At 47.1% G+C, this 24857-nt stretch overlaps 1 protein-coding gene across 1 annotated transcript in view; it reads left to right on the plus strand.

Annotated features, from left to right (window-relative positions):
- The first annotated feature begins 7973 nt into the window (after positions 1-7973).
- Positions 7974-24857, plus strand: part of ncapd3 (non-SMC condensin II complex, subunit D3) — a 53171-nt gene continuing 36287 nt past the window's right edge. The window contains exons 1-14 of the mRNA XM_056280743.1: positions 7974-8025; positions 9736-9899; positions 12304-12466; positions 12751-12914; positions 13926-14087; positions 14693-14754; positions 15000-15087; positions 16285-16418; positions 16816-16888; positions 18111-18236; positions 19198-19447; positions 22169-22207; positions 22938-23030; positions 23126-23199. Of these exons, the coding sequence (XP_056136718.1) occupies positions 7974-8025; positions 9736-9899; positions 12304-12466; positions 12751-12914; positions 13926-14087; positions 14693-14754; positions 15000-15087; positions 16285-16418; positions 16816-16888; positions 18111-18236; positions 19198-19447; positions 22169-22207; positions 22938-23030; positions 23126-23199 (1644 nt within the window). The remainder of the gene's footprint in view (positions 8026-9735; positions 9900-12303; positions 12467-12750; positions 12915-13925; positions 14088-14692; positions 14755-14999; positions 15088-16284; positions 16419-16815; positions 16889-18110; positions 18237-19197; positions 19448-22168; positions 22208-22937; positions 23031-23125; positions 23200-24857) is intronic.

Here is a 24857-nt window from a genome sequence, read left to right on the forward strand (position 1 = left end):
TACAAAGAATGCAGCAGTCTATAATTTTAGTCATATGTACATTTTTTTTACATTTATTTCTGATTTTTCCCCTTTTTCTCCCAATTTAGTGGCCAATCGATCCCTATTTTAATTCAAACACCCACCTCGTACTGCATCATGCGTTCGCCAGCCGTGTCTCTCCGGCCGGCAGTCTGGAAGGAGACGCCTCCCCACTTTCGTGACAAGGCGACTCCAGGCCGAACCACTGCTTTCCCCCCCACACACACACGCAGTCATATGACAAACACAAGCCGACTCCGCCCCCCTCCCCAAGACAGCGCTGCCAATGACTGCTGCTTCACCGAGTCCGGCCATAGTCGGATCTGACGAGACCGGGGCGCGAACCCCGGTCCCCAGTGGGCAACTGCATCCACACAAAGCCGATGCTTAGACCGCTACCCCACCGCGGACCCGGATGGATGGACGTTTAAGTCGATTTTCGTCTCTTGATGTTTGAAGGGGGGCGGCGCCCCAGCTCCCTGTACTGGCCAGCCGCCACTGGTGAAGGGTGAGGAGGTGAGACGTTTGGCTGGAGAGGATGTGGGACGGTCGTGACTTCTGTCTGACTGCTGAGTTCACATGGAGTGTTTCTGATGTAAATGTGAATTATTTCAGTGGACTTGTAGCTGACAGACCGGCCTCACAGCCACTCTGTGTGAGGCAAGAGGTTCCCCAGGATGTAGCTCTTTTTTTTTGTGAGCATGATATGATCATGGGGGGGGGGGGGTAATGGAAAAAGACAAGCTTATACAGGTTCTGCTGTACCTTGGTACTGAGACAAACAGAGCCACTTGTTTCTAGTTGGACATCACGTACTGCCCACATGTTTTTACATATGACCTGTGTTTTGCCTACAACTGACCCTCCCGCCGCTGTCGCTGTGTCCTTGGTGCTGAGGCAGTGGCTGCTTTGTCCATGTTTCCCTTAGTCTAGGACCCCGTTTACACTTGGTTTAAAAATGTGGGGGTTTTTTTTGTGTGATCGGATCACAAGTGGGCAGCGCTAAATACAAGCGTAAACGACCACCAGAACGTTTGGTGAACGGCGTGCTCGAACCACTTGCCCAGGTGGTCTGGGATGAATTCGACCACATATCTTTTGCAGTGTAAACACTAATGCATCCAGATGTATCCCCGACAAGGATGTAACAGGGAATCGTCCTCTTCTTCTTCTTCGGAGTAATGAAATCTGACCACAAGTGGTCAGCAGGACGCGTTTGGAGACGCATGATACACACACAGGTGTGAACGGCGACGTGTCTCGCTGTCCACTCGTGATCCGATCACCCAAAACGCATTTTAAAACCGAGTGTAAACAGGGTCTAGAAGTGCTCTCCCCCACAACAAGGATGGCTGGTACGTGGCCTTGGCAGAAGGGGGAGTAGCCTGCAGATGGGGGATGGGGGGGGGCTGCTCCCTTTGTCTGGTGTCAGCAGAAAACCACATTCCATCCTGATATGAAGGTTGTCTGTCTCACCCTGTAAAAACTCATGTGTCTAATGCTCTTGGCTCGCTCTTGCCTCGGCGAGACTGAGACCACGTACGTGGGATTTTGTGTGAATTAAACTTGCTCAGAGAGACAAGACTGACTACTTTCTTTATCACCAAGTCTGCCACCACACCGGACACGTCACCGTAACTAATGACAAAACCACCAAAAGGAGAACGTCCTTCAACCTTTCACACAACTGGATCTCCCCCTCTCTCCCTCTACCTGTCTCTCTCTCCCCCTATCTCTCTCCCCCCCTCTCCCTCTACCTGTCTCTCTCTCCCCATTACATTCCAGTTAGCCGATGCTTTTATCCAAAGCGACTTACAATAAGAGCATCATGTAACGTAGGAGATCAGGAGAACTACTGGTCATCAGAGGTCATAAGAGCGTCTAAACAAGCATCTAAGAGCAAAACCAGTGCTAAAGTAAAAGTACAAGAAAAAGATTTTGTGTTTTAATGAGTGAATACAATAAGTGGTAAGAACAAGTAACAGGGTAGTAGGGAAACTGGTCTGTAGTTTTTGACGTCAGAGGGGTTAAGTGATGGTTTCTTGAGAAGGGGGGGGGGTGACTCTAGCACTCTCGAAGGCAGATGGAAAGCATCCTGCCTGGAGGGAGGTGTTGATGAGGTGGGTCAGAAAGGAAAGGTGTTCAGGTGCTATAGACTGAAGAAGAGGGGAGGGGACCGGGTCAAGGGAGCATGTGGTGGGGCGACTGGATGTGATGAGGTTGAGGACCTCGTCGGGGGAGAGGGGAGCGAGGTGGGATAGGGTGGGACGTGGAGAGGTGAGGGAGGGTGCAGAGGGTGGGCTAGGGTGGGACGTGGAGAGGTGAGGGAGGGTGCAGAGGGTGGGCTAGGGTGGGACGTGGAGAGGTGAGGGAGGGTGCAGAGGGTGGGATAAGGTGGGACGTGGAGAGGTGAGGGAGGGTGCAGAGGGTGGGCTAGGGTGGGACGTGGAGAGGTGAGGGAGGGTGCAGAGGGTGGGCTAGGGTGGGACGTGGAGAGGTGAGGGAGGGTGCAGAGGGTGGGATAGGGTGGGACGTGGAGAGGTGAGGGAGGGTGCAGAGGGTGGGATAAGGTGGGACGTGGAGAGGTGGGGGAGGGTGCAGAGGGTGGGATAAGGTGGGACGTGGAGAGGTGGGGGAGGGTGCAGAGGGTGGGCTAGGGTGGGACGTGGAGAGGTGGGGGAGGGTGCAGAGGGTGGGATAGGGTGGGACGTGGAGAGGTGAGGGAGGGTGCAGAGGGTGGGATAGGGTGGGACGTGGAGAGGTGAGGGAGGGTGCAGAGGGTGGGATAAGGTGGGACGTGGAGAGGTGAGGGAGGGTGCAGAGGGTGGGATAAGGTGGGACGTGGAGAGGTGAGGGAGGGTACAGAGGGTGGGCTAGGGTGGGACGTGGAGAGGTGAGGGAGGGTGCAGAGGGTGGGATAAGGTGGGACGTGGAGAGGTGAGGGAGGGTGCAGAGGGTGGGCTAGGGTGGGACGTGGAGAGGTGAGGGAGGGTGCAGAGGGTGGGATAAGGTGGGACGTGGAGAGGTGAGGGAGGGTGCAGAGGGTGGGATAAGGTGGGACGTGGAGAGGTGAGGGAGGGTGCAGAGGGTGGGATAGGGTGGGACGTGGAGAGGTGAGGGAGGGTGCAGAGGGTGGGATAGGGTGGGACGTGGAGAGGTGAGGGAGGGTGCAGAGGGTGGGATAGGGTGGGACGTGGAGAGGTGAGGGAGGGTGCAGAGGGTGGGATAAGGTGGGACGTGGAGAGGTGAGGGAGGGTGCAGAGGGTGGGCTAGTGCAAGCAGCACTAACCGGGTGGTGAGAAAAGGAGGATCTGATGTCTGATGTACGAGTGTGTGACAGCCCCCTGCAGTCATGGAGGAACCTGCCTGGATTTGGCTAACGGGTCCAGGTGTACTTGCCCCCCCCCCCCCAATGGACGGGTAAGACCTGCCTGATCGGTGAGCAGCCCGCCTGCACCCTGTTGGCGCTGGTCGTCATGGTTTATGGTGATGATGTGACTGTAAAGGTGTGGCACCGTGGCAGCCTTAGTGTGTCGCTTACACGCACAACGAGCGGACTTAAAGGCCGACCGCAGGCGAGGAAATCACCTCACGAGCCCGCCGGACCAGGAAGGCCTGCAAAACTGCAGAGGATTTCTGTCGTAGATTAGTCTCGTGATTATTAATCCACTATAACTTGGTCTGTAAAATGTCTGAACAAATAAGATGTCAGTCGCAAGTCGCAGGAGTCGAGTCAGATTTACTTGTATAGCCCCACACCACAAATCACACACTAGCCTCCAGGGGGCTCTCGCAGGGAAATCTTACAGTCTGACCAGCAGCCACAAAGCTGGGATAGGCTCCAGCATCCCCGTGACCCTGAGAGCAGGATAAGCGATTTGGATAGTGGATGGATGGATGTTCTGTTACTTACCCTCCTCTCTCTGTTTGGCAGATCAACTGATGCTGCTGTTGGTTTCCATAGCGATTGTTGTCTGGGTGTTGATGGTGGCTTCGGCCTTGCCGTGCTGCGTGAGGCAGCATCGGAAGCAGAGTTCCCACACCGGGGTCAACGTCCAGCCCCCATGTGCAATGACGCCCTCCCCCGAGGACAACAACGCCATCAACAATGCCCGTGAGCACCTCCACCACATCAAGAATCCCGTCGAGAAATCCTCCGTCCCCAGTGGCCCCCAGAATCCCTGACTCTTCTGCCACTACCACTACTATGACAAGACCTCCGTCTATGCCAAGACCAGGAAGTCAGACACCGACAGCCAGTCGGATGAGGAGGAGCTGGAAAGGAGGCTCCAGAAGACCCGGTGCCCCAGACCGCTGGCTTACACGTTGGTGGGCTGGGAAGAGAGAGCGGTCTGCCGCTGGACAGGAAAACCTGCCTGGACGAACAAACAGGACAACCGAGAACTGCAGTCAGAACAGGGCGCTAGTTGGATTACTTTGTATAACCACGGCCCTTTAAAATGCCCTTCCCCCTGAACACTCCCCCTAGTGGTGAGCTGTTTTCTCACGCGATTCTTTTTGTTAAAGTTGAAAATATTTCTTGTCATGTTTTAACCAGCTGACTGACACTGGTAGGACTGGGCTGACTGACACTGGTAGGACTGGGCTGACTGACACTGGCAGGACTGGGCTGACTGACACTGGCAGGACTGGGCTGACTGACACTGGCAGGACTGGGCTGACTGACACTGGTAGGACTGGGCTGACTGACACTGGCAGGACTGGGCTGACTGACACTGGTAGGACTGGGCTGACTGACACTGGTAGGACTGGGCTGACTGACACTGGCAGGACTGGGCTGACTGACACTGGCAGGACTGGGCTGACTGACACTGGCAGGACTGGGCTGACTGACACTGGTAGGACTGGGCTGACTGACACTGGCAGGACTGGGCTGACTGACACTGGTAGGACTGGGCTGACTGACACTGGTAGGACTGGGCTGACTGACACTGGCAGGACTGGGCTGACTGACACTGGCAGAATGGGGCTGACTGACACTGGTAAGACTGGGCTGACTGACATTGGCAGGACTGGGCTGACTGACACTGGCAGGACTGGGCTGACTGACACTGGCAGGACTGGGCTGACTGACACTGGCAGGACTGGGCTGACTGACACTGGCAGGACTGGGCTGACTGACACTGGCAGGACTGGGCTGACTGACACTGGCAGGACTGGGCTGACTGACACTGGTAGGACTGGGCTGACTGACATTGGCAGGACTGGGCTGACTGACACTGGCAGGACTGGGCTGACTGACACTGGCAGGACTGGGCTGACTGACACTGGTAGGACTGGGCTGACTGACATTGGCAGGACTGGGCTGACTGACACTGGCAGGACTGGGCTGACTGACACTGGCAGGACTGGGCTGACTGACACTGGTAGGACTGGGCTGACTGACACTGGTAGGACTGGGCTGACGGACACTGGCAGGACTGGGCTGACTGACACTGGCAGGACTGGGCTGACTGACACTGGTAGGACTGGGCTGACTGACATTGGCAGGACTGGGCTGACTGACATTGGCAGGACTGGGCTGACTGACACTGGCAGGACTGGGCTGACTGACACTGGTAGGACTGGGCTGACTGACATTGGCAGGACTGGGCTGACTGACATTGGCAGGACTGGGCTGACTGACACTGGCAGGACTGGGCTGACTGACACTGGCAGGACTGGGCTGACTGACATTGGCAGGACTGGGCTGACTGACACTGGTAGGACTGGGCTGACTGACACTGGTAGGACTGGGCTGCTGTGACTGGGTGGATGTCTGGGTGCTTTGCTACCTTGCTGCCTTGCTGCCAGGCAGTTCAACGTTGCCTATATTTGTGCGAACAAGGAGTCGTGAACTTAAGTGTGTGTTCCATTAAGCTGCTGTCTCAGAATTTCTTTATTTTCTGGCGTGTTTCCTGTTTGAGTTTGTTGCTGCAGAACCACACGGTACTACACACATCAGTACCACAAACAGCAGTACCACACACATCAGTACCACACACAACAGTACCACACACAGCAGTATCACACACAGCAGCTTATTTATTTTTATTTTCTGATGGGCAGGCTGGGTGTGTCGGCAGTATGGAGAATTTAAATGAAGTGTAGATGTAGGAAGGGCATAAATCTGTAAATATGTTTTAAGTGATCGTTGATTTATTAATTTCATGATCAAGAGCCTTCAAATATCCCTTTTTTATTTAAATGCATTAGTTGAACATTGGACAGCTTTGTAAGCTCACACAACTTATTAGTTTCGATGGAAATATTGTTTATATATATATATATAAACACACATTATATGTTGTACACATTATATGCAGCATATTATATTCTCCTAGTAACTTAAAAGTCTGAATAGCTTTTTTATTTTAACCTTAAATAAAATGAAGCTTTATTGTTTAAATTCATTAATAAAGAGCAGGAAAGTTGGCTTGGCTCCTGACCATTTCTTCTTATGAATATGGAATTTTCCAGAAATAATAACATGCTGTATGATATGCAGCATGTTATTTCCAGTCTTATCTTTACTCAAATATAACATTACATCATACATCTCTATTTCAATATTCACCTTAAAGCTCTTTATTAGAAAGTTGGCTCCATCAGTCCAGAACATTCTTGTATAGTACATACACACTGGAAGACTAGATGGCTAATACTCTCTTTTTCTACTCCACAAAACTCCCACCTGCAGCCAATATGTAGTTTAATCTTTCTAACACAAGCTTTACCGCATGAGTTTAATGCAACATCTTGAAACTGATCCCTTCCTTAAACTGGTTATTGACACAGTATTGATCACAGACTGTCCATGCTTTCTTCCCCTATATATCATTAAACAATGAGGACCAGAAACATCTAGAAGATGGTTTGGACATGTGTGGAGGAGAGATGCTGGGTATACTGGGAGAAGGATGCTGAACATGGAGCTGCCAGGGAAGAGGAGAAGAGGAAGGACAAAGAGGAGGTTTATGGGTGTGGTGAGGGAGGACATGCAGGTGGCTGGTGTGACAGAGGACAGGAAGAGATGGAGACGGATGATCCGATGTCGCGCCCCCTAACGGGAGCAGCCGAATTTGGTGGTAGTAGTAGTAGATTGGTATTGCTTATTTATTTGTCTATTTAATTTGGTTGCTTTCATTTACTTGATTATGTCTAATGTGTTTGTCGTTGTGGTTGTATTCTTTGTTTGGTAGAAGTGTTGGAGGGTAGCGCTGTAACTCGCACTCCAGATCAGTCAGTGGGGGGTGATGCACCAAAAAGCTGTTTGACACCCACCAATATAACGAAGAAGACGTAGAAGAAGGCGACAAAGACGAAGAAGGAGACGAGGGTGAGGAGGAGCAGAAGGCAGAAAGAAGGCGTCTGACTCAAAATCTCAGGAAAATAAAAGTACAATTTAATTTAGTAGATATTCTACTGAAGAACTCAACTTAGTTGTTACAAACTCTTCTTTTAGTTTCTTAGAGTGACTAATTTAATTGAGAAGATTTGAGGGTTTTTTTGGGGGGGGGATAACGTAAATAATAGACATTCTGATCCACACTCCATACCAGCTGGTGGCGGTAATGCATCAATTCGTTATTTGCCAACCGCCAATAAGCGCAAGGAATAAGAAGAGAAAGGCGCAGAAGAAGAGTCTAAAGCGGCGGTTGTGGCGGGACGTAGTAGATATTCTACAGAAGAACTCAACTGAGTGTTACAAACTCTTCTTTCAGTTTCTTAGAGTGACTAATTTAACTGAGAAGATTTGAGGGTTTTTTTGGGGGGGGGGGTTGGAGGAATAACGTAAATAATAGACATTCCTATCCACACTCCATACCAGCTGGTGGCGGTAATGCGTCAATTCGTTATTTGCCAACCGCCAATAAGCGCAAGGAAGAGAAAGAGGCGCAGAAGAAGAGTCTAAAGCGGCGGTTGTGGCGGGACGATTCAAAACAAGAAGGATGGATTTGATTTCTGCGCTGCGCTTTCTCAAACTAGACCAACTTTCCCCAGGTACAATACACATTTCTTTAGTTTACAACATCTTCCATTAGCAGTAGTCCAGGATTAGTAGAATCCCTACCATGGATGTAGGAGAGTTGGTTGATCGGCCGAGCTAACGCCGTGTTTAGCTTGCTGGGCTAATAACGTCAGCTATGGCCAACAGAGGAGCTTGGTTACCTGCAGCCACTGTATTGTTTATAAGGGTGGGGACACCTGCAGTCACTGTATTGTTTATAAGGGTGGGGACACCTGCAGCCACTGTATTGTTTATAAGGGTGGGGACACCTGCAGTCACTGTATTGTTTATAAGGGTGGGGACACCTGCAGTCACTGTATTGTTTATAAGGGTGGGGACACCTGCAGTCACTGTATTGTTTATAAGGGTGGGGTACCTGCAGCCACTGTATTGTTTATAAGAGTGGGGGTACCTGCAGCCACTGTATTGTTTATAAGGGTGGGGACACCTGCAGCCACTGTATTGTTTATAAGGGTGGGGACACCTGCAGTCACTGTATTGTTTATAAGAGTGGGGGTACCTGCAGTCACTGTATTGTTTATAAGGGTGGGGACACCTGCAGTCACTGTATTGTTTATAAGGGTGGGGACACCTGCAGTCACTGTATTGTTTATAAGGGTTGGGTACCTGCAGTCACTGTATTGTTTATAAGAGTGGGGACACCTGCAGTCACTGTATTGTTTATAAGGGTGGGGACACCTGCAGTCACTGTATTGTTTATAAGGGTGGGGGTACCTGCAGTCAGGTGAGACTGAAGAGGTCACTTAGATGAGGATGAAACTTATCTGTCAGTACATGTTGTGTCCAGATGAACTGATTCAACCTTCTTTCGAATACTCACTCAAATTTTACACCTAATGTTGGAAATTTTATGTCATAGATTCTAGTTTATATTTAATCTTCAAGCAATCAATCAAGTTGCATTTTATATCGCGCTTTTCCAGCTGCAACAGCCACTCAGAGCGCTTTATATTTAATTCACACACAACCGTCTTATTATGCAAATGTAAGTAGATCAGGTGAAGGGAACGCTAGAGCCCTGTTTTCCATGGTAAACAATATTTTACGGCCACCGGACGCTCTCGCTCCTCACCTGTGTTCGGTTGCTCAGTGTAACGCCTTCATGGCCTTTTTTAATGCCAAAATCTAAAATATTCATCAGCGATTGAGCTCGTCGAACAATACTGCATTCAGTTCATCTCATTCAGCCTTCCGTGTCCCCCTCTCTTCTTCACTATCTAGTTTTAAACCCCCAACTGTTGCTGAAATATCTGGTCTTATTCACAAATCCAAGTCATCTACCTGTCAGCTAGATGCAATACCATCAGGAGATGATAACGATAATATTGTGTTATCACCCAGCCCGAAGTGCCACCATCGCTAAACTAAGTTGATCGGAGACATCGTGGCTTCTTGAAATCTTTATGTCCCAACGTTTCATTTAGGTTAAGTCGGACTGTTAATGAAATCCGGTACATCTGGGGTAGGATGTTCTCTTTTTTTGTCATTACCCCAGTTTATTGCTAGAATCCTCTATATTGTATTCCTGATTGTCCCCAACTCATTGTGTATTTTAGCAGCAGCCTGAGGTTAAGAACAGAAATGGAGCTTCAGATGACAGCTGACTCACTGCCAGGGAACTCTGACTTTTACCAGTATGCAATTTGTTGGATTTCTTTTTAAAACACATTTCCTGTCCACAGCCTGGGTGGATACCATATGGGATTTTGAGTTCACGGAGGCAGAGCCGTTGGACACCGCCATCGAGGAGGAAATTGTTGCCTGTGGCAACAAGGCATTTAAAAATTTGTACAAGTGCTTTTTGCCTTACGCCACGGACAGTGGGTCGTCTACAGGGGATGGAGAGGTTTCACAGGTGAGGTTTTGTTCCGAGTATTTTTATGATGTTTTTGCCTTGTGTTGGACATGAAATTGACAAGTGACAGGAAGGTTCGAGTTCATCCTTATTAGCATGTGTGTTGGAATACAGGGAAATTCTTGTGCTCTGGCTCTCTCTGCTTAACGTCAAGGACACAACATCCCAAAGAAAAAAATCAACAACACTAAAGACATACACAGACTATGCACACCATGAATTAATACATTATTAAGATTAAGGGATGTACTTTATTAACCCCTGTGGGGAAATTCATCCTCTGCATTTAACCCCCCGTAGCTGTGCAGTTAGGAGCAGTGGGCAGCTGTAGCACCTGGGGACCAACTTGGCCAGGGGCACAGTCGGGACGGGGGGGGAAATCAATTCTTAGATGCATCGAAATTCTCTCATAAAAGATTATGTCTCGATAACTAAAATCAAATCTTTTGGGAACACAACTTTGGTAGGCGCTTTGGGTTTTTCTACTATCTGCATGAGCTGTTTGATGCCCCTGATGAGGTGTTGAGCTACCTGTGCCATCAGTACAGGGTGCAGGACATTCCTGTGGGGACCAAAGACGTGATCAGAACTATCAGTTCCTGTTTGTGTGTTATTCAACTTGATATGTTCTGGGACCTCACAAAGTGAGTGTCAGGGTTTCTATGCAAAGCTGCAGCATCTGGAGATGTGTAGAAAAAGAATGTGCAAAATTGAATCCTCAAGCTTAGAAATTGAGGAAAAGTTAGGAAAATTATGGAAATATATTGTTGGGCAGTATCAGTACACTATACGGTCACATCACATTTTTGCATGGTTTCGGACCTTAAGTCATCTCAAATATTGCAATGTTTCTTATCATGAAGAATAGTTATCTCTAGAGTAACACAACATGTTTAGTGTGGGCTGACTATCAATATAGATAATGCTGAACACCAACCAAAACGCTCAAATCTAGTGAGGAGGTTTAAGATCTGGGAGAGGTATTGAATTTTGAAATACAGAATATAGCTGAGCTGCTGAAATAGGGCCCTGTGATCGACTGGCAGCCTGTCCAGGGTGTCTCCCCGCCTGCCACCCAATGACTGCTGGGATAGGCTCCAGCATCCTCGCGACCCCGATTGGGATAAGCGGCTTGGATAATGGATGGATGGGAACACAACAAACAGTTGAACAAGTGATGTCACAGCTTCCACCAGAATCGGAAATGGCGAAACGAATCAGAGTCAGTCGCAACTTTTATCGCCAACAATTTGCACCCCTACTCAGTCATGGAGAACCAGGGCTTCACGCTATGCTGCTCACGTTGGAGCCGAGATACAACTTCCCATCTGGACGTTTCTTCACCGACACAGCGAGACCCACACTCTACAACCAAACCAACACCAGAGTCATGGAATCACTGAGGGAAGTGGGTAGGACAGCAGTAACATGCCATGTGTGGACATCCATTGCTACAGAAACTTATGTCACTGTAACTGCACTTTGTTACCGATGGCTGGCAGCTGGTGTCTCACGTGCAGGGATCTACTTACTGCACAGCAGAGCATGTAGACCAGCTCCTATTCTTACACAGAAACTTACACATCCCAGCATCACCAGCTCACATGCAGGGATCTAGTTACTGCACAGAGGAGCATGTAGACCAGCTCCTGTTCTTACCGATGACTGGCAGCTTGTGTCTCACGTGCAGGGATCTAGTTACTGCACAGCAGAGCATGTAGACCAGCTCCTATTCTTACACAGAAACTTACACATCCCAGCATCACCAGCTCACGTGCAGGGATCTAGTTACTGCACAGCAGAGCATGTAGACCAGCTCCTGTTCTTACTGATGACTGGCAGCTGGTGTGTCACGTGCAGGGATCTAGTCACTGCACAGAGGAGCATGTAGACCAGCTCCTGTTCTTACCGATGACTGGCAGCTGGTGTCTCACGTGCAGGGATCTAGTTACTGCACAGAGGAGCATGTAGACCAGCTCCTGTTCTTACACAGAAACTTACACATTCCCGCATCACCAGCTAAGCACATCTGCTGTGTTGCACTTCCATGATTTCATTGTGGCCTATTATTTGTATTTTCTCCAGTATTTATTGTTTTACCACATAGTCCACAGAAAGTGTTGGTTTTGTATGAGAGCGGGTACAGAATTGTGTTGTATGAAATCTTTCTGATTTTAATACACAGCAAAATGACAGACAGGCTTAACATGTTTGTCTGTTGAGTCTGGGAGATTGACAGATGGACAGAAACACATTAGAATATGGAAGAAGGATGGAGGGATGGACAGATGCTGGAGATGTGTAGTTTGACCTGCCCAGCAGTAGCACTCTGACAGCTGTGTGTTTTGGACTGTGTGGTGATGAAGAGAGCTGTCTGTCTCCTGTGTTATTGCAGAACATCTGGTCATTATTTGGAGATAACGGCGTCTGTCCTAAGGCGCTGGTGGCAGAGCTGTCCTTCTTCATCCTGGGAGGGAAGCGTAAAACAGCCAGCGGCCAGCAGAGGGTCAGTGCCCTGCAGGCTGCCTCCATCTACCTGCTGCTGCTGGGCATACCTGGTGAGACTCCCTCCTAGACCGATGGATGCTGGTCAACACAAGGCATAACATCTTTGAGATGGCATTTGAGTGTTTGTGTCTGTGTGTGTGCGCGCGCATAAGGTACTGCCCATGTCCATTGTGTGTATATTATTTTTATTCATGATCGTAGTGTTTAACACAATGATTTGATTGTATGTGTGTGAGGGGTAGTGTGCACATGATCATGCCCACATGTACAGTCCTTTGTCTATCCAGAGCTGACCTTTTGTTTGTGTGTGTGTGTGTTTGTGTGTGTACTCTAGGCAGCATTGCCAACCAGGTGTTCCACCAGGTTTTGTTGGACACCTGTTTAGACCTGGTGTCTCACTGTTGGCCTCAGGAATGTGGGAAGAAGCGGAAGAAGGAGGCGTTGAAGGCCTCCCAAGCCGACAAGCGCTCCAGACCCCCCAGGAAAGACCAGGAGGAGGTCAGTATCTGCTTGTCACGGGGAGCTCTATATTAACGGGAGAGTGTCACTAGTCAGTTCAAGTCTTGCTTAGAAACCAGTTATAAATGAAAGCAGACCTGGAACAGGGGTTTTCCTGGCTCAAATGAAGGCCAGGTGGTACCATCCTGATCATGCACACACACGTGCATGTGTACCGTGCCTTCACCTGGCTCAAGCAAACACTTTTTCTTTTACAAGCAACGTATTTTAGGAGATCTAATAATTTTATGATTGAAGAAAATGACAATTATCATGTTAAAGCATATTTTATTTAAAAAAATAAAGGTGCCCTGTTCAACATTAAATTAAATACAACATGTGCTAATGAAGTGGCACGGTGGCGCAGTGGTTAGCGCGGTTGCCTCGCAGCAGGAATGTCCTGGGTTCTAGCCCCGGGGTAGTCCAACCTTGGGGGTCGTCCCGGGTCGTCCTCTATGTGGAGTTTGCATGTTCTCCCCGTATCTGCGTGGGTTTCCTCCAGGTGCTCCAGTTTCCTCCCAAAGACATGTAGGTCAGGTGAATCGGCCATACTAAATTGTCCCTAGGTATAAGTGTGTGTGTGTGTGTGTGTGTGTGTGTGTGTGTGTGTGTGTGTGTGTGTGTGTGTGTGTGTGTGTGTGTGTGTGTGTGTGTGTGTGTGTGTGTGTGTGTGTGTGTGTGTGTGTGTGTGTGTGTGTGAGTGTGTGTGTGTGTGTGTGTTCGGGCGGGCGTTGGCCCTGTGATGGCCTGTCCAGGGTGTCTCCCCGCCTGCCATCCAATGACTGCTGGGATAGGCTCCAGCATCCCCGTGACCCTGAGAGCAGGATAAGTGGTTCGGATAATGGATGGATGGATGTCCAAATGAAAATATTGCAGATCTTTTTAGTGTGTGTCATATGGTAGAGCGTCATGAACACTCTGGCGTGAGATGAGGTTTGCTATGTCATATCTTGTGTGGTTGTGACATCACACAACCATACAAAGGAAATGTTGTCTGTCATGATTCCTCAGATGGATGAAGATGAGGCAGAGGAAGAGGAGGAGGTCTTTCTCTCCACCCATGACCTAGTGGAGATCAGAGAAGGTGTGGTCCACCTAGTCCGAATCCTCCTTCGAATCCTTCACACCTTCCCCTTCCAAGACAAACCAGAGAACACCCACAGCTTTGCCCAGGTAACCCAGAATCAATAAGCATGGAAGGTGTGAAACCAAGCAGTGCTTGTAGTATGTAGAGCCAGAGTTCCCACAGGCCTGGAAAAGCGGTGCTTATGTGTAGAGCCAGAGTTCCCACAGGCCTAGAAAAGCGGTGCTTATTTGTAGAGCCAGAGCTCCCACAGGCCTGGAAAAGCGGTGCTTATATGTAGAGCCAGAGTTCCCACAGGCCTGGAAAAGCGGTGCTTATATGTAGAGCCAGAGTTCCCACAGGCCTAGAAAAGCGGTGCTTATTTGTATAGCCAGAGTTCCCACAGGCCTGGAAAAGCGGTGCTTATATGTAGAGCCAGAGTTCTCACAGGCCTGGAAAAGCGGTGCTTATGTGTAGAGCCAGAGTTCCCACAGGCCTGGAAAAGCGGTGCTTATGTGTAGAGCCAGAGTTCCCACAGGCCTGGAAAAGCGGTGCTTATGTGTAGAGCCAGAGTTCCCACAGGCCTGGAAAAGCGGTGCTTATGTGTAGAGCCAGAGTTCCCACAGACCTGGAAAAGTCCCCAGTCATAAAAAGTGAAATGAATGAGTTCCTTTCAAATCAGAGATTGTGTTCAAATCATTTCTATCCTCTACAGGTCTTCGCTAAGCTCATCTACTTTGAGCCAGTCGTCGGAGAGCTTACCTTCACTAGCAAACAGTGAGTTTACTCACACTCACAAAAAACACACCTTTCCTCATGAAGACTATGACTGCAAGGCAGTCAGCAGGCTGAGAACCTGACCTCAATGTAAAGAGATCATTATAAAGACCAGTATGGGGACTCACTCTCCTGTACTGTTTTATTACAGAGGAAGCAGTACACCAACTAGCATCCTTGTGTTTTTATTGAGACATTACCCGGTCAATGAACAGCTATGTAACACTGGTGCGTTGCATCTGCAGAGATATTGGTAAAATAAGCAGCATTCCTGGGCTGGCCTTCTATGGCCTCAGACTGCTCTGCACGCCAAGCCAAGGGGAAGTGAATGAGGTAGGAACCAGAGTCTGTCTTTCAAACTTGTGTTCATTTTCTATCTGAGCGTCACACTCTATGCTGATGCTACAATCCATTTCACTTTGTAAGTCAGGATCTGCCAGTGAGAGAGGTGTTTCACCGCTGCTACTTAGAGAAACCATGCAGGACCATGCAACCAAACAGATGCAAGTTTCCAAAGATTGGGAAGTTTCCAAAGACTGACATTTTACGAAATTAAGCACTTACCACGCAGATGTTTAGATAAATACAACAGTGCTGTGGAAGTGATAGAACAGTGTCATAAAGTCAAAATTACTGACAAAACAAACTGTTTACAATTCAGTGTTCGTCTTCCTGCTTCACGAAGTCCGACAACTTCCTCAGAAAAGTCTTGGCTGAGTGTGAAGTTAGAATTCAGATATCGGGCGTTCCGTGGCATTATTCCGAGTAGGGTGTTGGAAATCCTGACTTCTCAGGTTGAATGGAATGCAACGTGAATCTTCTCCACTCACATGGAGTTGGATGGGATCAGTGGACTGGGATGCTCCCAGGGTTTGTCTTTTGCTTGTGGATAAAGCTAGCCCTTCAGGCTGTTGTCCAGTAGAGTAATAGTGTGGTTGATTCTGACCAATAAAATCTTCCACACATTAATAATCCTCCACAGTAGCACTGGTGAACATCAATACTTACATATACAAGCTTAAATTACATTATTCAATTATTTTTCAATTAATTAATAAGTATTATTTTTATTATTCTTAATGATTACCGAATTTTTAATAATTATTATTTTATTGTTAATAATTGAATAGTAATAAATAGTAATTTTTATTAAAACTATTAAATGAATAAAAAATTATAAATACTTACATATACAAGCTTAAATTACATTATTAAATTATTTTTCGATTAATTAACTAATTATTTTAATGACTATTTAATTTTTAATAACTTATTATTTTATTCATTATTAATGATTGAATAGTAATAAATATTTTTTATTAAAATTTTTTCATTAAAAATTATAAATATTTACATATACAAGCTTTGTTTATCTTTCTGACAATATTTTTAAATTTGTGTGCACACGCGTGTGTTTCTGTTTGTCCATTTTTGTGCTATCAATTTGCATGTTATTGTCTGTGTGTGTGTGTGTGTGTGTGTGTGTGTGTGTGTGTGTGTGTGTGTGTGTGTGTGTGTGTGTGTAACCAGTCGTTGCGGAAGGTATTTTACAGGCTGCTGTTTGTGATTCTGATGATGAGTAAGAATCGTGTAGGACGACCCTCCCTCCTCCCCCTCTCCCACTCTGTCCTCCAAGCCCGAGACCACGCTCTCCATTTTGTCTGGTGAGGACAGCTGTCACTTCACACTACGCTACACGACACACTGAAACATGCTGAGGTTCACGGTAAACTCCAGCCATGAAGATTTACATGTAAATGTACACGTTTCATCACAGCAGCCAGGTGAGGAAGAGGAAGGCAGGTAGTGTTGATTGTGAAGAAGTGAAGCAGATGTGTCTGACCAGCAGATATGATAGAGCGAGCTGCTGGAAGACCTTTACCAACACAGTACTACATCATAAGTAAAACTTGGGTTCAACCAGGTTTTTTGGGGCGGTTTTGTTTTTTTGGCAGTGGTCACACTTCCTGGTCAACACCATCAGTAACTTCCTGATCTTATCGTGATCATCGAAACAGTTTTAAACAGGTGTGTGGATAATCTTTGTGTTTGTGACCACAGTCACGTGGTGGAGGAACTGAAGGAGACGGCGATGCCTTTCCTGCACATTCTCGTTCAACACATCTGCTTCCAGGTGAGTCCATCATGTCCTGTTCATAACACACCCAGTCTGTCTCTGATCAGGCTCGTCTCCCGTTCTGCCAACTGCATAACTTGAAAGTACAATCAATAAATCAACCTAACTATTTAAATAGTATGTATCTGACATAACACCATGGGCTTCATATCAAGTAGCTACTAGTATTTATCTGAAAGAGCAGCTTATGGCATGAGTTTGAGTCTGGTGATGGACAGGTTGACATACGAGATCAGGCAGGAGTCTCCGTGGACTATTATGTTTGCAGATGACATTGTGATCTGTAGTGAGAGTAGGGTGCAGGTGGAGGAGAGCCTGGAGAGGTGGAGATATGCACTGGAGCGAAGAGGAATGAAAGTCAGCAGGAGCAAGACAGAATACCTATGTGTGAATGAGAGGGGGGACAGTGGAATGGTGAGGATGCAAGAAGTAGAGGTGACGAAGACATATGAGTTTAAATACTTGGGGTCAGCTGTCCAAAGTAACGGGGAGTGAAGAAGAGAGTGCAGGCAGGTTGGAGTGGGTGGAGAAGAGTGTCAGGAGTGATTTGTGACAGAAGGGTACCAGCAAGAGTTAAAGGGAAGGTTTACAAGATGGTAGTGAGACCAGCTATGTTGTATGGTCTGGAGACAGTAGCACTGATGAAAAGACAGGAGGAGGAGCTGGAGGTGGCAGAGTTGAAGATGATAAGATTTTCATTGGCAGTGATGAAGAAGGACAGGATTAGGAACGAGTATATTAGAGGGACAGCTCAGGTTGGACGGTTTGGAGACAAAGCAAGAGAGGCAAGATTGTGATGGTTTGGACATGTGTGGAGGAGAGATGCTGAGTATATTGGGGGAAGGATGCTGAATATGGAGCTGCCAGGGAAGAGGAGAAGAGGAAGGCCAAAGAGGAAGTTTATGGATGTGGTGAGGGAGGACATGCAGGTGGCTGGTGTGACAGAGGAAGATGCAGAGGACAGGAAGAGATGGAAACAGATGATCCACTTTGGCGCCCCCTAACAGGAGCAGCCGAAAGTAGTAGTAGTAGTAGTAGATTTTTATCAGTTGCAAAGTATTGTAATACTTTATCAATGAGGTGGTAATGTATTTTGGGTGTACTCCAGTCCTTCCTTTGTGGTACACTAATCCTTTTGTGTGGTTTTAGGCACACTACTTCCTGTGTTTGGTACACTGCTTGCTGTATGTGACATATTACCTCCTATATGATCCTCCAGATGGTGGAGAAGAATGAGTATCGTACCCACGGAGCCCAGGCTGTGGGCATGCTGATGTCGCTGATGCCCAGTGTGGACTACGTCTCCTTAGTGAAGTGGCTTTTTAACTACTCCAAACATTCAAAGGTACTTCTTGACCTTTATTTGTGTAGTGGGCTTTGCGCGAATATATGGAAAGACTGGAATGAGCTCTTATTGAGTTCTTATTCATTTAATTCTCCGGGAAATGTTGACCAAGTACCAGATTTTCTTTCTGAGTCACACCCTGCTTCACATTCACACCGTTATACACAGTCACAATTAGGAGCTGACCAGTACAACCACAGTCTTTTACTGTTGGTTACTGGGAGCTGACCAGTACAACCACAGTCTTTTACTGTTGGTTACTGGGAGCTGACCAGCACAACCACGGTCTTTTACTGTTGGTTACTGGGAGCTTACCAGCACAACCACAGTCTTTTACTGTTGGTTACTGGGAGCTGACCAGTACAACCACGGTCTTTTACTGTTGGTTACTGGGAGCTGACCAGTACAACTATTCTTTTACTGTTGGTTACTGGGAGCTGACCAGTACAACCATGGTCTTTTACTGTTGGTTACTTGGAGCTGACCAGCACAACCACGGTCTTTTACTGTTGGTTACTGGGAGCTGACCAGTACAACCACAGTCTTTTACTGTTGGTTACTGGGAGCTGACCAGCACAACCAGGGTCTTTTACTGTTGGTTACTGGGAGCTGAGCAATACAACCACAGTCTTTTACTGTTGGTTAGTGGGAGCTGACCAGCACAACCACAGTCTTTTACTGTTGGTTAGTGGGAGCTGACCAGCACAACCACAGTCTTTTACTGTTGGTTACTGGGAGCTGACCAGTACAACCACGGTCTCCTGCCTGTGGTCACTGAGAGCTGATCAGTACAACCACAGTCTTTTATTTGTGGTTGTTGGGAGTACCACTTGAACTGTTGGGAGTCGAGTGCCTTGCTCACACGCATGTTGACTGTAGACATGGGAGGCTGAACATGTAATTTTTTTATCTCGGCCTGTCCTGATGTTTGTCTGCTGTGGGTTTGATTCCCTCTGTGTAGGTAGTGTACAGGCTGTTTGCGGTGGATGTGGTGATGATCCTGTTGGAGCAGCCAGAGAGAACACCTGAGAGTCTGGATCCTGAGCTGTCTTCGTTCCTGTCCCACAAGTTCCTGATCCACGACCTGTTGTTCGGGCGTCGAACCGACATCTCACCAACCGTGCGCGGACACACCCTGGCCTGCCTGGCTCAGTGCCTGGAGCTCCCCTCCTTCAATGCCACGCGTGCCGTGCACACCCTTTTCTCTACCAGTGAGAGAACACACACCTTCACAGCACATACACACAAGCGTGTGCACCTGTACACTCACATGTACTCATTTTTATCCACATCAGTATACCAGATGTAGGCTGAATACTGAGGGGTAAAGAGCAAGAGGCAGGTTACTCTGAAGACGAACTCTAATCACAGACAATAAACACAAAAACCCTCAAGACTACAGATATCAGCACCGCTCTTCTTCACTATGGTCAAGGCTCAGCATTTTTGGTTTTTACCGATTTTCACCGAAAAATACCCAGATTTTTAAACTGATTTTCACCCAGATTTTATGTTTCCACGGATCCAAAAGTTGTTCCTGTTCGTGTGAGGTTATGTAACAGTGTCCTCTTGTGGCGAAATTCGGCATGCTGGGTGGCTTTGAAAAATAAAAACCGAAAACGCTCAGCCTTGACTGTGGTCTTTGTATTTCCTGCCGAAATGACTGTTTGCAAAATTTCTCTAAGCCCCACCTCCCTTAGTTACTGTTGCTATTTGCCGGCAGCCATGCCAACATGTACCCTGGCTCTGCCAAATGACGGAAGCTAAGCAGGTGTGGGCTTGGCTAGTACCTGGGTGGGAGACCTCCCGGGAAAACTGAGTTGCTGCTAGAAGTGGTGTTGGTGGGCCAGTAAGAGGCAGTCTTCCCTCTGGTCCTAATTAAAAACAACAAATATCAAACCCCAGTGCACCAGTGCAGTGACGGGGGACACTGTACTGTAGGAGATGCCGTCCTTTGGATGAGATGTTAAACCGAGGTCCTGACTCACTGTGGTCATTAAAAATCCCATGGCACTTATCACAAACAGTAGGGGGTCCCCGGTGTCCTGGCAACATTCTGAACCTGGCTCCCTCCACCTGGCCACGTCATCATCCCCCATGTAATTGGCTCAATGACTCCTCCCTCTCCACCTCATGTTGGTGTGTGGTGAGCGTTCTGGTGCAAAATGGCTGCCATGCATCACCCAGGTGGTGCTGCACAGTGGTGGTGGCTGAAGTGAGTTACCCCCTTCAATGTGAAGCGCTCTGGGTGTCTAGAAAAGCGCTATATAAATGTAATGATTACTATTATTATGATTACTCTGTCTAAAAAACTTTAAAAATTAGCACCACTACTTCTACGGATAGTTCAGTGTCACATCCACATGGTCTATCGACTAAACTGACTGTAGCTAACATACTTCTGAGCAGACGTGTGTCTGTTGATGGTTTCTATATTAAGTTTAAAGAGTTTCCTTCCACAAGATTTAATTCACAGAAAACACTTGTGAAGGAGGGATTTGGGTTTTGGGAAGAAAGGAATAAAAATACTTTGTCCTCTAGTCATTCAGGATGCAACAGAGTTGAATCAGTTTGTCTGGACCCAGCGTTTACTGGGGGATGTGTGGGAATACCTGCGGTCAGTGTAGACCGAAGAAGTCACTTAGATGAGTGATGAAACATTTCTCCCAATAGATATGTCCAGACGAACTGATTCACCTCTGTGATTTCCTGGATTATTAGGCATGATGCATGTTTCCTCAACAATACCTTTTCACCATTTCCCTCTCCTTTTACTCATCTTATATTATCTATCATGTTTTGCTCATCTCATATTATCTATCATATTTTACTCATCTCATATTATCTATCATATTTTACTCCTATCATCTATCATATTTTACTCATCTCATATCTATCATATTTTACTCATCTCATATTATCTATAATATTTTACTCATCTCATATTTTACTCATCTCATATCTATCATATTTTTACTCATCATCTATCATATTTTTACTCATCTCATATTATCTATCATATTTTACTCATCTCAGATTATCATATTTTTACTCATCTCATATTAGCTATCATATTTTACTCATCTAATTTTATCTATCATATTTTTACTCATATCTATCATATTTTACTCATTCATATTATCTATCATATTTTACTCATATCTATCATATTTTTACTCATATTATCTATCATATTTTTACTCATCTCATATTATCTATCATATTTTACTCATCTCATATTATCAATCATATTTTAACTCATCTCGTATTATCTATCAAATTTTACTCATCTCATATCATCTATCGTATTTTACTCATCTCATATCATATTTACTCATCTCATATTATCTATCGTATTTTAACTCATCTCGTTTTATCTATCATATTTTACTCCTCTCACATCTATCATATTTTTACTCATCGTATTATCTATCATATTTATACTCATCTCATTATCTATTATTTTTCTACTCATCTCATTTTTTTACTCATCATCTATCATATTTTACTCATCTCATGTTATCTCTCATATTTTACTCACCTCATATATCGATCATATTTTACTCATCTCATGTTATCTATCATATTTTTACCCATCTCATATTATCTATCATATTTTACTCATCTCATATCATCTATCATATTTTACATCAGAGCTGCTCTTAGTGGGGTGATTACAGTTGGTGGAAAAGATTGCTGGACTCTGATTGGTGGATGTCTGTGCCAATCATTATTTTGCATATGGTCAGTTGTAGACCTGTCACTGTTAGTGTTTGAGTTTCCCCAGGCTGTCAGATACCAGTACAGGGAGTCTTCATGTCTACCCAGACTGTGACACAGCAGTCCTGACAGACCGGTAATTCACTACTCCCATCAGACTGTAATCAAATGTCCCACCTGGTTCTAACCTGTGTTTCTTGTGCCCTGTCTAGCTGCATCCCAGACTGTGTTGGAGACTCAGAGCTTTGAAGGTAAAACCTTTGTTTGTTTACTTGAGAGTCCTCTACCAGGCAGGAAACCACTTCTTCTATCAGCTCACAGATTTCATTAAGATAAACGAGTTGAATTAAAGTCGTTTCCCTGAAGTCACTGATGGACAGACAATGAAGGGTCAGTTAAGCTGTATGTAGCTGGTTGGCTGGTAAATGAGTCTTCAAACCCTGTTAAGAGTTGTTATGAGTTTGGTTAAAAAGAAGTAAAATGGTCCGCGGTGGTGTAGCGGTCTAAGCATCGGCTTTGTGTCGATGCAGTTGCCCACTGGGGACTGGGGTTCGCGCCCCGGTCTCGTCAGATCCGACTATGGCCGGACTCGACGAAGCAGCGATCATTGGCAACACTGTCTTCGGGAGGGGGGCGGAGTCGGCTTGTGTTCGTCACGTGATGCGTCTCTGTGTGTGTCGGAAAAACAGTGGTTCGGCCTGGAGTCGCCTTGTCACGGAAGTGGGGAGGGGGTCTCCTTCGAGACTGCCGGCCGGAGAGACGCAGTTGGCGAACGCATACAGTGCGAGGGTGGGTGTTTGAATTAAAATAGGGATCGATTGGCCACTAAATTGGGAGAAAAAAGGGGAAAAAAAATCAGAAATAAATGTAAAAAAAAAAAAAAAAAGAAGTAAAATAAAGGAAAGAAATAAAAAGCAGAAGGTCTTTTTTTCTGCTTATGAGTTTTGATATTTAGCTGAAGTAATGCTGTGTGTACGTCAGGGGCTCAGAGCGCTCATCAGACTCAGAAGACGTACCGGACTCTTCCTTTCAGGACTGTGGAGATCACCAGCAGTGACAACAATATCTATGACGGTAAGAACAGCACGACAGACTTCATCCAGTGTGTTTATGTGTTCTCTGCCTTTTCATTAAATGGATGCATTAATCCTTCTGTCATGGTCGCACAGCCAAGGAGAACCTGGTTCTCCTGCTGCAGCGGGTAGCCGACCCAAAGACCAGCGTGAGGAAGTCTGCGTTGCAGGTAACTGGGGCTAAACCAGTTTATCATATAAAGTCCAGCAGCACTAATTCATGTTCAGGAATCAGGAACACTTTATTTGGCATTTCACTTCATGCACTTGCGTACATGAAATGAAACAAAGTGTCGTTTCCCCCAGCCCACAGCAGTACAACAACACATCCAACACAAAGACAACAACACATCCAAAACTACAAGAACACACATACCCTAACTAACACACATATCCAAACTAAACAAAAAATCACTGTCCGAGGGAACGAATGCCAGCCAGGATGACTGTCGGAACCGCCGGTCTGCATGGGCTAGCAGTTAGCTTAGCCTGCCCTGCTTCTGCATCCTGTCAGACCGCCCTCAGCGTTTCCTCCTTGGGCGCAGCTCCAGGCAGGGGCCGTGGTCCCCGGGCCAACTGGACGAAGCAGACAAAGCTCTCCCATCCAATCCAGCACCAGCTCTCCCAGTGAGACACCCTCAACACACCTCCCCACACTCCTCACGACGACATCAAAAACACCACAGTCAATGCCAGGTGAGGCCGCCGCCTGACCACCCTCTGTTTTATCGGAACTGCCGGTCTGCATGGGCTAGCAGTTAGCTTAGCCTGCCCCACTCACCCAGCCAATCCAGCACCAGCTCTCCCCACCATCAAACGAAGACAAAACTTAGACGCAGATGTGGACAAAGACACTGCATGGACGGTACTGGGTGAGGCCGCCGCAAATGTGAATTCACGCCGCCATCTTCCGACACCGGCACTGGGTAAGGCTGCTGTAAACGCAAATTCACGCAGCCATCTCCCCACACCAGAAGCGGACATTAATGTCAGTTACCTCCCACAGAGACTGGTTTGTCCAGCGTTAAGAGCAGGTTGGTAATTCCCAGTCCCAATGCCGCTTCCTCAGACCAACAACATTCACCCCTCCCTAAGACTGTCCCTGACAGCACTGTCAATCAGTCACCTGCTCCTCTCTTCCCCCCACTACCTTGATTGTTGGGGACTCCATAGTCCAAAAAATCCGTTGCGTAAATGTGGTCATGTGTTGCTTTCCTGGCACTTTTACCCCGGAAATCCTAGAGAAACTCCCGTCCATCCATCCATTATCCGAACTGCTTATCCTGCTCTCAGGGTCGCAGGGATGCTGGAGCCTATCCCAGCAGTCATTGGGCAGCAGGCGGGGAGACACTCTGTACAGGCTGCCAGGCCATCACAGGGCCAACACACACACACACACACACATTCATACCTAGGGACAATTTAGTACGGCCAATTCACCTGACCTACATGTCTTTGGACCGTGGGAGGAAACCGGAGCCCCCAGAGGAAACCCACGCAGACATGGGGAGAACATGCAAACTCCACACAGAGGGCAACCTGCGATGACCGCCAAGTTTGGACTACCCCGGGGCTTGAACCCAGGACCTTCTTGCTGTGAGGCAACCGCGCTAACCACTGCGCCACCGTGCTGCCTGAGAAACTCCCAGGACTCCTGAATCATTTTCGACAATTACGAAAGTAATAGTCCACGTCGGCTCCAATGACACCGCCCCTCAGTGGTCCAAGCTGACAAAAAGGCAATTTTTATCCGTCTTTTTAATTTCAACAGTTGTGGTCCATTTCCCACACTGGATTGCTGTGTGGTGTGTTTTAGCAGAAACCTCAG

The sequence above is a fragment of the Lampris incognitus genome, chromosome 5 (genome assembly GCF_029633865.1).
Source record: "Lampris incognitus isolate fLamInc1 chromosome 5, fLamInc1.hap2, whole genome shotgun sequence".
Lineage (NCBI taxonomy): Eukaryota > Metazoa > Chordata > Actinopteri > Lampriformes > Lampridae > Lampris > Lampris incognitus.